Raw genomic sequence first — 17,099 nt, forward strand, 5'->3', positions numbered from 1 at the left:
TGGGGAATGTGTCCTGGTCGCTGTACTAGTGCCTCCTCTGGTCGGTCTGGTCTGGGGAGGGCTGCAGACTACCACATGCCTCCTCCGATACATGTGGAGTCACCAGCCGCTTCTTTTCACCTGACAGTGAGGAGTTTCACCGGGGAGACGTAGCGTGTGGGAGGATCACGCTATTCCCCCTAGTCCCCCCCCCCCCCCGAACAGGCGTCCCGACTGACCAGAAGAGGCGTTAGTGCAGCGAACCCGGACACATACCCACATCCGGCTTCCCACCCGCAGACACGGCCAATTGTGTCTGTAGGGACACCCGACCAAGCCGGAGGTAACACGGGGATTTGATGCGGCAATCCTCATGTTGGTAGGCAACTGAATAGACGGCTACGCCACCCGGACCTTTTTTTTTTTATTATCACTGAATGAAAGAGAGACCAGATACCTGGTGAGATCTGTCTGGCTACTAACATCACTTTCAGCACTGTTAGGAAAACATTTGATAGTAGGACAGTGATAAAGTGTGCTATTGTGTGTGTGTGTGTGTCTTTTTCAGGATAGCGGTGTTCTCCATCACGGTGCTCCATGATGAGAGGATTGTTGTGGTAGCGGAACAGAGGCCAGACTCCACCGAGGAGGACAGCTTCCAGTGGATGAGCCGTGTGCTGCAGGTACACACACACACACACACACACTCACGTAATTACAGTTGTCATGCATTCAGTCACCTACACCTTACATTCCTAACCTAATGTTCATGTGTATGGTGCACATATCCGTTGCACAGACGTACACTCTTGTACCACATTTGTGCCCAGTCAAACCAAAACCAGTTCCAGCCATGAATCCAGCCAGTATGTCTGCTATAGTATGGCCTCAGCTCTTCCAGGCAGCCAGCGTGGAGACTGTGGTCATGCTGTAAAAACCATCTGCATTTTTATGGCCATGATAAACCGAATCTCGATTCATCTAATATCATACTGACTTACTGACTGCTGTTTTTTCCCCCCACTCAGCTTGTCTGCTAACTCTGAAGATTGTTGCTGCGATGTGTGTGTGTGTGTGTGTGTGTGTGTGTGTGTGTGTGTGTGTGTGTGTGTGTGTGTGTGTGTGTGTGTGTGGTGGTAGGACACTGTTGTGATATGCCATAATGTTAATATTCAGTGACCTCATTTATGTTATCCCTTTTTGGACCATTTGAGCCTCCACTGGGTTGTGCGGTTTTGGGTCCAAGTAAATTTGCACACATAAAAAAAGCAACCATATATATCTACACAAAATATGTATACCATAGTTTTACAACTTCTTGCTTAAATTGCCCAAGGATTGAATGTGGAAATAATAAAACAAAAACTTAGGTCATTACTTAATAGTTCCAAGACAGTGATGTTCTCTTCAAATGTACAACATCAGTGGTAGTGAATAATTAGTTTTACTAGAACAAGTCACTTTGGGGGTGGCACAGTGGCGCAGTGGTTAGGGCGGTCGCCTCACAGCAAGAAGGTCCTGGGTTGGAGCCCCGGGGTCGTCCCGGGTCGTCCTGTGTGTGGAGTTTGCATGTTCTCCCCACGTCTGCATGGCTTTCCTCCGAGTGCTCCGGTTTCCTACCACAGTCCAAAGACATGTAGGTCAGGTGAATCAGCCCTGCTAAATTGTTCCTAGGTGTGTGTGTCGGCCCTGTGTGGCCTGGCGGCCTGCCCAGGGTGTCTCCCCGCCTGCTGCCCAATGACTGCTGGGATAGGCTCCAGCATCCCTGTGACCCTGAGAGCAGGATAAGCAGTTTGGATAATGGATGGTTGGATTGGATGGATGGATGGATGGGTGTCACTTTGGAAGAGCAGGTCTTTGAAACAGATATGTTATATACAAACACACAGTCTTTCTAATCTTTCTAATTTTAATATAGTTTATCTCCATGTGACACCCACACATTAATAATAACACAAACTCATACATGCACAAAAAGACTGTTGCTGCTGCAGGGAAAGTTAGCTCCCACTAGTGGTACACTTGAGTTGCGTAGGCTGTGAATTTGTACTTCAGATCCACAGAAAGAGAAGTTCGACAGGAAGTGAAGTTTTCAGTTGTTTATCAGTTCAAGGTTAGCCACATCGTGTTCATGAGGCCAAGACAATCCACTGCCATCCCCTTTGTGTACCTTATTTTAGATGGCGCTGTCGGGCCAAATTGCATCTGGGCTGCCAAAATGTGTCCGGATAATGTCATCACAATGCAGTCGGGACAGCTTGCATTCCTGACATTCCTCTTTCGCTGTAGTTCATAGAGTTGTAATGCTGCAGGCAAAACTGGGTTTAATAGTGTAGTCCTTTTAGCTACATCATACAATACATGCGCAGGGTCACCTTTTATATTCGACTTGCAGTTGTTTATATTAGGATACGTTTTTCCAAAAGCACAAAAAAAGCATACTTTTAGGTGAAAGTTCACCTACTGGTTGATCACCCCATTAGCAAACTAGCTAGCTAACATTATGTAGCGTGGTTGATATTTTCAATAAAGATCTTTATTGAAAATATCGTCCATGAGGTGATCAACCAGTAGATGAACTTTCGCCTAAAAGTATGCTTTTTATTTAATTTTTTAAAATTTATTTATTTATTTTGCTGAGTTTTATGTGATTTATGGCTCCATAGAGCGCTTTGTTTACGTTGTGATAATCCTCTCCTGTTTGCAAATACATTTGACATGTTGACATATGTGTGGACAGGCCATTGACGGAATCCACCAGGTAGGGGTGTATTGCCTGGCTCTGGTGCCCTCCAACACCCTCCCCAAGACCCCGCTGGGTGGAATCCACCTGTCAGAGACGAAGCAGCTCTTCCTGGAGGGAGCGCTCCACCCCTGTAACGTCCTCATGTGTCCCCACACCTGTGTCACCAACCTGCCCAAGCCCCGCCAGAAACAGCCAGGTAGGTCTAGGAAGACATTGTGCACTCATGTAATTGAACAGGGCACTAACGGTTGAGTTTGTGTATGGTCTGGGCAGATTGTAAAACTGAGTTGCCCTTCTGGGATAAATAAAAGTTGTCTGAATCTGAAGGCACTAACAGAACTGCAAAGTGACAGCCCACATTTTCAGCAGCACAGGTTCCAGGGGTAAATTCCCCTTTCATTTTTGCCATAGAGTTTTCAGAAAGTCCCTATGTAAGAAGTTTTTAGCCTCGAACAGATCCAACCCGAGTCGTGTCCTTATAACAGTCGACTCTGTACATAACTGTAGTCCACTGACTTCCGGTTTCTATTGCAGTGGTCATACCAGTTTCCTGTCTGTTTGCGCGTGCTATTGATAATGGCATATTTTTCAAGATGCCTGCACGATTTACCATGGATAAATGTCAACAACATGCACAGAATTGTCTATACCACCTACCTACCGCCTACCAGCATACGTATCTTGATATGTACAACTTGAAACTTTTCACCCGTTTGCTGGTAGATGCAGATGAAAGTTTGCCAACAATTCTGTGCATGTCGTTGACATTTATCCATGGTAAAGCTTGCAGGCATCGCGGAAAATATGCCATTGTCAACAGCACACACCAACAAACAGGAAACTGGTATGACCACTGCAGTAGAAACCGGAAGTCAGTGGACTACAGTTATGCACAGAGCAGAATGATTCAAGGCTAGGAAATTTTGAAAACAGAAAAAAACAAAACAAAGGCGCAACACTGTATACTATTCTGATGCTGATTTCAAGAGGGAATGAACTGCTCGTCCCATAAAGCTTTGTGTATGACGACATCGAGTCCCTTTCCCCTCTCAACTTTTGCGACATTTCATCTTTAATTTCATTTTTCATGCCATCTTTTATATGTTGTTGTGTTTTATAATTTGTCTTTTCTTCATTCCAAAAAAGCCCATCATGTCTAACACAAAACTTGGTGGAGCATGCCCCGCTAGCCAACGTAGACGACATTATGTCACTACGTTCTGACTTCCACCCACTCAGCTTTGTCAGAGTTTACCTCTCCATAGTGACAGTAATGTCTCTGATTGGTGGAACTCAGTAAAGGACTATGGGTAGTGTAGTACTTCACTAGGAATGTGGTAGTAAGACACAACATCTTAAAACCAAAGCGAAATCAAACTGACTTATGGCTTCAACAGAAGCATATCGCGTTTCACAATCCTGTAGCTTATACGAAGTCTACCTTGTACTGTTAATACATCATCAAGTTCCCTAGGGTGACTATGAATGGGGTGGCGCAGTGGTTAGCACTGTCACCTCACAGCAAGAAGGTTCTGGGCTCGAGCCCTGGGGTAGTCCAGCCTTGGGGGTCATCCCGGGTCATCCTCTGTGTGGAGTTTGCATGTTCTCCCCGTGTCTGCGTGGGTTTTCTCCGGGTGCTCCGGTTTCCTCCCACAGTCCAAAGACATGTAGGTCAGGTGAATCAGCCATACTAAATTGCCCCTATGTGTGTGTGTGTGTGTGTGTGTCGTCCCTGTGATGGCCTGGCAGCCTGTCCAGGGTGTCTCCCCACCTGCTGCTCAATGACTGCTGGGATCGGCTCCAGCATCCCCGCCACCCTGAGAGCAGGATAAGCAGTTCAGATAGTGGATGGATGGACTATGAATGGGATTTTTGTTTCCATCACACAGCTTTTCAGCTCTACACTGACAGGTTTACAGGTTTGATTCCTCATGCATATTTGCAGATAGAGTCTAGTTTTTATTGCAACTTGAGTCAGAGGTTTTTAAATTCAGTGTGGTGGCGGTGCCGTGTGACGGTTTGGATGTGTGGTTCTTTGTGAAGCAGACAGTCTTGACAAGCTAACTCGGTTGTAGCTCATTAGCAGTGTTGCCGGTCTGTCTGCATGCCTTTTATGATTTACATTTTATCATTTAGCAGATGCATTTATCCAGAGCGACTTCCAAGAGAGTCGGTAATTAGCAGATATATTAAAAGCTACAAGGCATCTTGGGAGTACTGAATAATAATCATATCGCAGCCAAGAGTTCCTGTCATATCAGCTGCAGTTATTAAGTATGTAACATTACAAAAGTTAAAGCCATGAGGGGGTTTTCCACTTATAATTTATCAGTCCCACTTTAGTTTTGATGCCTCTATATGACCGACATAATCAAATAAGGCTGTCAGTGAGAAGATTAGATGTTTCTATATTAAAGTCCCAAATGCTGTCTCCTCGTCGGATTCTTAGCAAAATCTGATAAAACGATTTGCAGCACACAGACGAGATGCATGGCTGTAATTATAGGTACATTACCTCAGGGCTGTGTATCAAATGGCTGTTTTTCCAGAACACCACTACATCGCTCGCTCGTCTCTACATAACAATCACACCAGATACCAGAGGATGAATGGACGGTTCATTTCGCTGTTCTTCCGCGAACGACGCACTACCACTTCTGTCCACAGGGGGCAAATAAAAATCCCAAGCTCCTCGTTTCAACTTAACTCCAACCCCTCTGCCGATCCGGGGGGGCTGCAGACTACCACATGTCTCCTCTGATACATGTGGAGTCACCAGCCGCTTCTTTTCACCTGACAGTGAGGAGTTTCACCAGGGGGACGTAGCACATGGGAGGATCACGCTATTCCCCTCGGTTCCCCCTCCCCCCGAACCTGCTCCCCAACCAGCCAGAGGAGGCGCTAGTGCAGTGACTAGGACACATACCCACATCCGGCTTCCCACCTGCAGACAGGGCTAAGTGTGTCTGTAGGGACGCCCGACCAAGCCGGAACTGCTGCCTTTCTAAAGCAGACAGTCGAGCGAGAGATGTCCAAGTTGACACGGCTAATGTGAAATACTAATGCTAACGCAAAACCGAGCAAACATTCTCTTAGTGTTTTTCTCCCGCTGGTGTCACCTTCATCTCGTCCTCCAAAATGTCAGTGGCGTCTCTGGCACGGAAAGCCCGGTGGGGCACAATTAACTTTGTATGGGCAGCATCCGACTCCTCAATGAAATCGCACACAAACCTACCAGCTCAATGAAATCACACACAAACTACCTGCTCAATGAAAACAAACACACCTCATCAATGGATGAATCACAAATGCACACATTAACGTAAGGCGGTGCAGGAGTTGTGGAAGTGGAGACCGGGATATGAGTGACATCATCAATAACAGCATTTGATCTCACACAACTGGTATATTACCTTGTTGTATGGCATCACATTACAAATCCGAAGTTGTCAAGCAGCAGGGGTTAGATTGGGATTTGGTATGTGGGGGGCGCTGTGGTTTCAAGGTTGCCATAGGTGCGCATAGACTACAAAATCGGATTGATATCATTTGACAAACTGTAGATAAAATATAACAAGGTGAGCAACCTTCTGCTCTGAACACTGAAGCGCTAGTCAGTCATTCTAGATACTGTTGGCGGTGTGTAAAACTACAGCTGAGGACAGTAAAATCTGTAAGTGCACTCTGCTGTGTATCTGTAGTGATGGTGTTCTCACTAAAGAAGAGAATAATGATACGAAGTAATAAGAATAGAACAGTCTCTTTAATAGTTACATTCATCTGGAATTAATTTCCATTTTACAAATATACACAGGCTCGGGGATCGGCGATTCGAATCCCCCGTGTTACCTCCTGCTTGGTCGGGCGTCCCTACAGACACAATTGGCCGTGTCTGCGGGTGGGAAGCCGGATGTGGGTATGTGTCCTGGTTGCTGCACTAGCGCCTCCTCTGGTCAGTCGGGGGCGCCTGTTCAGGGGGGAGGGGGAACTGGGAGCAATAGTGTGATCCTCCCACGTGCTACGACCCCCTGGTTAAACTCCTCACTGTCAGGCGAAAAGAAGCAGCTGGCAACTCTACATGTATCAGAGGAGGCATGTGGTAGTCTGCAGCCCTACCCGGATCAGCAGAGACCGGGACAGCTCGGAAGAGTGGGGTAATTGGCCGGATACAAGTGGGGAGAAAAGGGGGGGGATAAAAAAAAAAACAACACACAGGCTGCCAACAAATTTTTTGTCAATTTTCCAAAAAAAAAAATAAATAATTTTTTTTGAAAATTTGGAGGGAAAAACCTTTCCATGACTGCTGGCTACCAAAGGATTGGAGGCAACCTACCGTAGACTATCTTGAGCCATCTTGTAAAACTGAATCAGTGTTTAAGCAGAATATCAGTCAGTTTCCGGCCTGTTTTTCTCCTTACTTCTTCATCCACCTGTGCCACTTTCTGGTCTCCAGCCTACGTGTTTAACGGGATGGTTCATATCAATTTACAGTCACAACATTGAGCCTTGCAAAAGGGCACTGGCTGCCGGTGTTACCGCCATAGCTAGCTAGCTAGCTAACCTAAGTTACCTGGCTGTGTGAGGACGTGGTTAGTTTGCCCTGATTTAAAACTAAATAACTTGATGAGAATGACCATGGTGGCTGGTTTGTAGTTAAGTTTACAGCAGTTTGCTAAGATATCAGTGTTGATAGAGGAGACCTTGTGTAGTGGGACTATCAGAAGAACGGCGTGGTGTGCTCACTCCTGTCACGCAGGCACGTGACGGACAGCCGTCATTGAGTATGACACGCAGTTCCTCTGATATTCCCACTAGCGATGACACGGTAAGGACATTTTCCCGCCAGTTAATAAACTCATGATGACAACTCCCATTTTCCCGGATACGCTGACCGGACATTTTCTCCGGGGGTGCCTTCGCCACATCTTGCACGAGTCAGGCGCGGCAGCCAGTGGGTACAACCGTCAGCTCACTGTGGACCGCGAAACCGATGACGCAGTATCACTCTAAACTCGAAAAAACACGAACTGTTGTTGATTTGAATGGCCAGCATGTGATATGTGCATTCTTTCAACAATAAAGGCAGAGTAAAAATGTACGAATAAATTAATTGTTAATGGAAGATTTTTTTTTTTTTAGCTGCGTAGCAGCGTGATACCATACGTGACGTTTACTAAACGTCTTGACGTAGGTCGTCTATTCTATGGTATTTTATTGGCTGCCCTCAGCATGGGGCTAACATGAACGTGCCCCGTGGCTCATCACTGAAAGCGTGTCGCGCAGTGTTTTCAGCTGCTCGCTTGGTTAAACGAATGCTGACGGGCCCCATGCTCACCAGACGAAGACCGCTAGGTGAAGTACTGACCTTTACACGGCAGGTACAGAAGATATCTGGAATGTTTCGGACAGCGCTGCCGTTGTTATATGTCATTAACGCTCAACAGTCTTAGATACGAAGGGAAAAAAGATACTGTTTACATTAAATTATTCATCATGTGGGCAATTGTGCCATCTGGTGCCCACCGGCCTCTAATGTAGCGACGTCATTGCTAAATATACTTGAATATACACATGATAGGTATACTTTATTTAATATACTTTTTTAAATATACTGAGATGTATTTAATGTATTAAATACTCCTTTTGCATATAATGTATAAAAATGTTTTTTAACGTACATTAGATGTATGTTGTAGATATACTTGAGTAGATATGCTGTACTGAATTAAGCAACATGTTTTTTAATTTGGGGACGACAGCTTTACGGTCTCTGCTCTTCTCCCTCTCTCTTGCTCTATGTGTCGCTCAGAGATCGGGCCGGCCTCCGTCATGGTGGGGAACCTGGTGTCGGGGAAGAGGATCGCCCAGGCCAGCGGCAGGGACCTGGGACAGATCGAAGACAATGACCAGGCAAGGAAGGTGTGTGTGAGAGGGGGGCTGCTGGTTATCACCATCACCATCACCATGTGCACACACACACACACTCTCTTCTGGGGTCCAGGGGAGTGTATTATGGGTCCATGGTGGTTTGGCTTTGGAACAGTGGTCTTCAACATTACTTCCTCATGACATTTAACGTTAAGATTTGTGTCCTCGTACATGTAAACTGCTGCCGTAAATACCCTAAACGATGACCTCTGACACCAAATTATAATGTCATTACTACTTTTTCATTCAGCAAATCATCATTATTTGACAGAAAGCACTATTTATAATGGGCTGTGCATATAAAAGGGACTTATTTATCACAGAAGTCATACTCGAACCTTACATTGTGCAGACGAGCGTTATGTGTTCAGAGGCTACAGATCATCACAACTTATCCAGCCTAACCCAGTTTACTGTTAGGAGCTTCCACTCTTTCATCAGTACCATTTTGGTCCCTTCTCACGTTAATGTTTGTAGCCCTGCATTAGCTGTCCTACATTCATGTTCTCTCATTCCTGTTTAATGTCGCTCGTTCATGTGTTCATACGTTATGCATGCTCAGTAGTCCAGGTAAGAAATCACAGGAAGTTGAATCAGTTCATCTGGAGAGAAATGCTTCATCACTCATCTAAGCTTTTAAATGTGTCCGGTATGGGGGCCTCTTTCAGGTCCTCAGGCAGGGCGTTTTAATCTGCTAAATTGAACAAAATTAAAAATAAGCTTTCGCGCTGCTTTTCTATTCCCGGCATCCGAAATGTTGGGTATTCCCGACGACTGGGAACCTTGCGTGTCAGTTGAAAGCCTCAAAGCACTCTGGGAAAAGCAGAGCGGTGGTGGAGCGTGGCGTACAGAAGTGAGAGGAACACTGCATTAAGAGTCCCGCAGTTTACATGGGGGGGGAGACGTTTTCCAGCTGAGACGCACGCCGCCGGGGGGTAAAGCGTCTCCTGAGTCCATGACCCTGTCATGAGCTGGAATGAAGGGAGACCGGAGGTGTGTTCAGTCTTAGTTTAGGTCTGGACACAGTGTCCAGTGAGCTTCTAACTAATAATAATAATAATAATAATAGTAGATTAAACTTATATAGCGCTTTTCTAATACTCAAAGTGGCTTTTCAATAAACGGGGTGAAACTACGACAGATAAACATAACACAGACATACAGGGGTGGACGGGGAGGGGGGCAAACATACAGGGGTGGATGGGGAGGGGGGCAAACACAGTGGTGGATGGGAAGGGGGGCTACGAGAGGGAGAAGTGGCAGCCACACACGACGCCAGCAGTACCCTCCCACTTAAACACATATAAAAGGGCAAGAAAAACAAACATCATAAATCACATAAATCACAGGAGTGAGTTCCAGAGCCTGGGAGCTGCCCTGGAGAAGGCTCGGTCACGAAAGCCGCCGAGGTTGGACCTGTGGGTAGAGAAAATGGAGGCTGAGGTGGATCTGAGGGACCGAGAGGGTTGGTAGGGGGAGAGGAGGTCGGTGAGGTATGGGGGAGCCAGTTGGTGAAGGGCTTTATAAGTAAGACCCAGGATTTTGTAACTGATCCGGTGGGAGATGGGTAGCCAGTGGAGGTCTTTTAGGACTGGGGTGATGTGGTGCCAGGATTTGGTGAAAGTTAAAAGTCGGGCGGATGCGTTCTGGACCAGTTGGAGTCTCTTCATAGAGCTAGCACTGATGCTATAGAGGAGTGAGGTGCAGTAATCAGGGCAGGAAAAGATGAAGCATGGATCAGTGTCTCAGCAGCATAGACACATAATAGAGACACGACACACACACACACACACAGAATCTATTGTGAATTTATTTGGTCAAATCATTCATGAGCATCACCATTAATTATTAGAGACAGGTTTTGAAGTATTAGAGAAGGGTTTTGAGATATTAGAGACATGTTTTGAAATTAATCGAGACAGGTTTTGAAATAGTTGGGGACGGCTGTGTTCAGAGCACTTTAACCTTAGTAGAAATCTTAATTAGATTCACAATAGAAAATATTTTCATTTGGAGCAATGGAAATTTTGAGCCAGTAATTGTTATTCAGTCTCTCTCTGTCACACACACACCACACACACACATTCTCTCTCTCTCTTCTCTCTCTCTCTCTCTCTCTCTCTCTCTCTCTCTCTCTCTCTCTCTCTCTCTCTCTCTCTCTCTCTCTCTCTCTCTCTCTCTCTCTCTCTCTCTCTCTCTCTCTCTCTCTCTCTCTCTCTCCCTCTCTCTCTCTCACACACACACACACACAGGGTCTAAAATTAACTTTTTGGCTTACCGGCCAATGGGACTGGTAGATGAAAAAATCTACCGGCCAAGCATATTTTTTACCGGCCAAAATAATTAGTAGTCTTTTTTGTGCCATACATACATTTTCAGTACATATCAATGAGAGAATAAGTATTGTGTTGAATAAAAGCTTTTAAAAACGTGACAAGAGCAGATCTGAAGCAAAAATATTTTATGTAAAGTTAGTCAGTGGTTAAAAGATAAAATGTTACAAGTATGATTTCATGTTTTATTTGCAGTATTATAGTAATTACTCGAGTGCTCCACATGCCCATCCCTTGTCCCAGACTACTACTCACTCTACAGCAGCCACTCTCTTTGCACCGTCCATGAAGTCTGGCCTCCTGCTCCTGACAGAGTCTTGGTGCCACAGCTCAACAGCACTGGTTGGGTCATACTCCCTGATCTCAGGAGATGACAGCTGCACCATCAGGAGATCCGAGACTGTGTCTGAGTTGAGGTTGGACCGCCAATCAGTTTTTTCTTAAATTTATTTCTGATTCTCCCAATTTAGTGGCCAATTGATCCCTATTTTAGTTCAAACACCCACCCTCGTACTGCATGCGTTCACCAACTGCATCTCTCCGGCCGGCAGTCTCGAGGGAGACGCCTCGCCACTTCCGTGGCAAGGCGAATCCAGGCCTCGCCACTGCTTTTTCTGACACACAGAGACGTAGTCATGTGACGAACACAAGCCGACTCCGCCCCCCTCCCAAAGACAGTGCTACCCATTATCGCTGCTTCATCGAGTCCGGTCATAGTCGGATCTGACGAGACCGGGGCACGAACCCCGGTCCCCAGTGGGCAACTGCATCAACACAAAGCCGATGCTTAGACCGCTACACCACCACGGACCCTGACCGCCAATCAGTTTTAACCTGTTTCATGGTGTTGAAGCTAGCACACAGCTAACGTTAGTGCAAGCTGTCACATACTAGTGCTAGCTGGCTAACGTTAGCTACAGCCAGCACTTTGTTTACGCTGTATAAGGATATTTTGAGTTGACAACTAAATTCACTTACTCGCACATCCATTCGAAGTCGGAGAGTGGTCTGGCCTTCTTGCCAATGGCATGCACAGTCCTAAACATGTTCTGCATTCTCATGCTGGTCTGCTCGGACATGGCTATTAGTGCCTTTATGGAGGATGTTGCGAGGACAGGCTCCGATTGAGCCCGAGAGGCATTCATACAGGTAATGTGATATCTGGAGGTCTCATGTTCCCTGATGTTTTCTGCCTTCATTATCTTGTTACCGATGACAAATGACTTGCTACGGTTTTTGGCAACTAGCGACAGACGGAGCAACTCATTATCACGGTCTGCGCATTATACTGCAGCCAGCCTCTCGCAGCTCCTTTATCGTCATACCTCCACTTTTCACTAAACTTTATTTTTTTCGGTTTGGTGGTGATGGTGGCTTCTTCCTCCTCTTCAGGGCATGGTTGTCTTTCTGATGGTGGTTTTGCGCCTTCTAAATATCGCCATGTAACTGGTGTTGCTCGCTAAGGTCAGTTAAAAGAATAGAGTAGGCTAGTACCGAGTTTGACGGGTGCTGCTGTCGTCGTTCCTCTCGAGTGTGTGCGTAATGTTACCCGCCAGTAGCGTCTAGCAACATTCTAATGCACTTTGATTGGTTCGTTTCTGTTGTTGTTGGTGCTTTGTTATTGTTCTAATGCATTTTGGTTGGTTAATTTCTGTTATTGTTTTTGTTACGTTATTGCTGTTGCTAGGGAGAGAGAGAGATGGGGGGGGATTAAGTAGTTGGATTTCACTTTTTTGTTACTCGCCAAGTGGCAGGTAGGCTTCTGAGATTTACTCACCAATCAGAAAATCAGAGTTAGCTGAGTTAGGTGTCGTCACTTGCAGCAGATAACACAATACAATTCCATCTCCCAGAATTCCTCTCCGTTGAGCCACGTGGCTCCCCGGTTTCCTGTCTGGAAGACCCCCTCTGTGTTTTCTCTAAGCGTTTAACGGATCCTTCGCTCAACATTTTGTTGGGATTTGCAGGGATGTTGTGTAGCAGAAGTCACACGGGGTTTTAGGATGTGAGGAATGTTTTCCCAAGCAGGCATGAAACGCCACACGGCGGCAAGTTTTCAAGGCCGAGCTGCAGAAAAACACCAGCGCAGTTTATTTAGCCAGTCCTAAATCACAGGGACGGTCTCAGAGGGATTTAAATCACTCTGAAAAACATGAAGACACAGTAGACGACAGGACCAGCCAGCACCACACAGCACCAGCCAACACCACACAGCACCAGCCAACACCACACAGCACCACACGGCACCACACAGCACCAGCCAACACCACACAGCACCAGCCAGCACCACCACTCACATGAGCAAAACTAAATATGGACTAATAAATGAGTCATGACGTGCATGACACTTATAAGTTCCTACAATACACTTATCTTGCAATGTATTACTGATTAGATTATTATTAATCATTAATTGTAATTATGTTGTATTAATCATATTAATTTATTTGCTAATTAACATACATACATGTAGTAGTAGTAAATTGCATTACATGAAATTAATTAGTTTATTAATTAACAGACATACATATAGCAGTAGTAGTAAATTGCAATGCGTGAAATTAATTATTAATTAACTTACATACATATATAGTAGTGGTGGTTGTAAATTGCATTACATCAAATTAATTAATTTGCATACATATAGTAGTAGTAGTAGTAGTTAATTGTCTTACATGAAAGAAATGTGAAAATATAAAAACCAGCTGTAATAAGAATTTACTCTTGACAGTCCAGAAGCTGAAGGTCAAATTAAGGCATAATAGTTTTAAACCAAGCCTGAGAGCCTAGTAATACTTATTAATGCCTTATTACTCATTTATTAATCACTGTTTACAGCTACTCCTTAACACACTCTGGAAAACCTGGAAATAAAGTTTTCCTCTCATGGAAAACGCCCAGCGTATCAAGTGTCCTGGGAATATAGTTGAGGTTGTGGAAAATTGTGAAGTTATGTTATAAAATTGTATTTTTTTGTCTCCAGTGTGTCTCCGTTTCAAACACCACATAGCTGCCGTAGCTCATACAAACACCACATAGCTGCCGTAGCTCATAGCTCGTCTTCGGTTTCAGACTCAATCCTGCGATCAGGGTTTTGTTTTTTTTGGTGCTTTTAACGTTAATGCACAGACTCATTGTGGAAATGTGTGTGGTTCATGATGGCGCCATGGATGGCAGCCTCGATACAGCGCTCTCCAGCTCTTCCTTTGTTTTTGTTTATTCTCTGTGTGTCAGCTTACTCAAACCCCAGTACTTTCACTAGAGAACTGTTTAACATCCATCCATCCATCCATTATCCGAACCACTTACCCTGCGCTCAGGGTCACGGGGATGCTGGAGCCTATCCCAGCAGTCATTGGGCGGCAGGCGGGAAGACACCCTGGACAGGCTGCCAGACCCTCTCACACACTCACACTCACACACACACACACATTCATACCTAGGGACAATTTAGTAATGCCAATTCACCTGACCTACATGTCTTTGGACTGTGGGAGGAAACCGGAGCACCCAGAGGAAACCCACGCAGACATGGGGAGAACATGCAAACTCCACACAGAGGACGACCCGGGACTACCCCCCAAAGTTGGACTACCCCGGGGCTTGAACCCAGGAGCTACATTAGGCAGTTAAATCCAGATAGTTTTTCACCAGTTTTCACAAACCTGGAAAGTGTCTTGGAGCTCTTAGTTGGAGGAACAGTGGCTCTCTGTGAGACATGGAGATGATGCAGAAGTGGGAAGCACGCTGGTGCACTGGTGAGGCTCAGACCACGAGGATTCGATCAGCGATTTACCTGGCGACTCTGCGCTCCCTGCCCAGCAGAAAGGATGAGTTGCTTCTCCTCAATGGGACGAAGACAGACTTTGCATGTTCTGCTGCCCTTTGTTTGACTGAAACCTGGCTCAGCGAATCCACCCTCAACAGTGGGTTCATCTGCCGGGCTTCCACCTACACCGAGCGTATAGCGTGACAGTGCTGTCGGGGAAAGCGAAGTGTGGAAGAATTTGCTTCTACATAGGCGAAGTTTGGTGTACAGATGTCACGGTGTTAAGTAAACACTGAATTCCCAACTTGGAATCACTGTTCATCAACTGCAGGCTGTTTTATTCACAGCCGGAGTTTTCCTCCTTCATCCTGGCCGGTGTTTACATCCCAGGCCAGCGTGACCGGTGCACTGCAAACCCTGGCCGGTCAGATTACAGTCTTGGAACAACAACATACAGAGTCATGTCTCGGGAAGGAGTCAGCCAGACATCTCCTCGTTGCCGGCTGAGATGGACGGCATAGCGGTGCAACACGTCTTTCGGTTTAGTTAAAGATATTAATTGTTAAGGATTACGTTATTCTAGAGTGTTGTTGTTTATATTGTTATTTGTTAATAAAAACCACTTTCGAAAAGGTTTGTTGTGTTTTATGCATGTTTGTAATCCTGAGGGGTTTGGCTGAACGAGGTCCTGTCTATGCACTCTATGTGACATAACAGATTGTGAACATTTTTTCTTATCATGGATAAATTATAGAGCTACATAAATGCTCATTATAATAGGCTCCAGATCCGAGACAACGCCTGAGAAAGCGCTGTGAAACAGAAGCCCAGAAGCAGCATAGTAGCGCCGACAAATTCAAGATTTAAGATTTATATTTATAAGATTGATATTTGTCATTCTTTATTGACATTTCTCAGTACTCGTATACGTTGAAATGAAATTTGTCCTCCGCATTTAACCCTTCCTGTACACTAGGAGCAGTGGGCGGGGCCAACTCCAGTTCCACATTCCATGTAATCCTTCCTATACACTAGCGGCAGTGGGTGGGGCTAACTCCAGTTCCACGTTCCATTTAACCCTTCCTGTACACTAGGAGCAGTGGGTGGGGCCAACTCCAGTTCCACATTCCATGTAATCCTTCCTATACACTAGCGGCAGTGGGTGGGGCTAACTCCAGTTCCACATTCCATTTAACCCTTCCTATACACTAGCGGCAGTGGGTGGGGCCAACTCCAGTTCCACGTTCCATTTAACCCTTCCTTTACACTAGGAGCAGTGGGCAGGGCCAAATCCAGTTCCACATTCCATTTAACCCTTCCCATACACTAGCGGCAGTGGGCGGGGCCAACTCCAGTTCCACATTCCATTTAGCCCTTCCTATAGACTAGGAGCAGTGGGCGGGGCCAACTCCAGTTCCACATTCCATTTAGCCCTTCCTATAGACTAGGAGCAGTGGGCGAGGCCAACTCCAGTTCCACGTTCCATTTAGCCCTTCCTATAGACTAGGAGCAGTGGGCGGGGCCAACTCCAGTTCCACATTCTGTCAGCTGTTAGCCTAAGTCTATAACGTTTTACAAGCTGAACCCAACAAGAGTCAAACAGAGATACGAAACATGCTTATTTCTGTTATAACAACAATGCTTTTAATGGGGTAGCCGTAACAAATTAATATTAGGCTTTTTCTTTTTTCGACCCCCCCCCCCCCTTTCTCCCCAATTGTACCCATCCAATTACCCCACTCTTCTGAGCCATCCTGGTCGCTGCTCCACCCCCTCTGCTGATCCGGGGAGGGCTGCAGACTACCACATGCCTCCTCCCATACATGTGGAGTCGCCAGCCGCTTCTTTTTACCTGAAAGTGAGGAGTTTCACCAGGGGACGTAGCGCGTGGGAGGATCCTGCTATTCCCCCCAGTTCCCACTCCCCCCGAACAGGTACCCCGACCGACCAGAGGAGGTGCTAGTGCGGCGACCAGGACACATACCCACATCCGGCTTCCCACCTGCAGACACGGCCAATTGTGTCTGTAGGGACGCCCAACCAAGCCGGAGGTAACACCGGGATTCGAACCGGCGATATCTGTGTTGGTATGCAACGGAATAGACAGCCACGCCACCCGGACGCCCTTATTAGTCTTTTTAGTCCAATAACTGCCTTAGCCCCAGATGTTCCCACATTACTCCTTATGTTTTATTTTAAGTATTCGGATCAGTTGCACCAATTTCCCAAGCAAAGTAAGTGTGTTTTTATCATGCGTGACGTTACTGTTTAAACGGCGGATAAAAGCAGCTTGATAATGGCAACTGGTAAACAGACATGAGCTAAGCTAAGTTTGCTAGCTAGT

At 46.0% G+C, this 17,099-nt stretch overlaps 1 protein-coding gene across 2 annotated transcripts in view; it reads left to right on the forward strand.

Moving 5' to 3' along the window:
• Nucleotides 1–17,099, forward strand: part of LOC130123478 (disco-interacting protein 2 homolog C) — a 191,010-nt gene that overhangs the window by 124,801 nt on the left and 49,110 nt on the right. For both annotated transcript variants that reach the window (XM_056292647.1, XM_056292649.1), the window contains exons 20-22: nt 548–662; nt 2,720–2,921; nt 8,535–8,644. In XM_056292647.1, the coding sequence (XP_056148622.1) occupies nt 548–662; nt 2,720–2,921; nt 8,535–8,644 (427 nt within the window). The remainder of the gene's footprint in view (nt 1–547; nt 663–2,719; nt 2,922–8,534; nt 8,645–17,099) is intronic.

Source organism: Lampris incognitus, chromosome 14 (genome assembly GCF_029633865.1).
Source record: "Lampris incognitus isolate fLamInc1 chromosome 14, fLamInc1.hap2, whole genome shotgun sequence".
Lineage (NCBI taxonomy): Eukaryota > Metazoa > Chordata > Actinopteri > Lampriformes > Lampridae > Lampris > Lampris incognitus.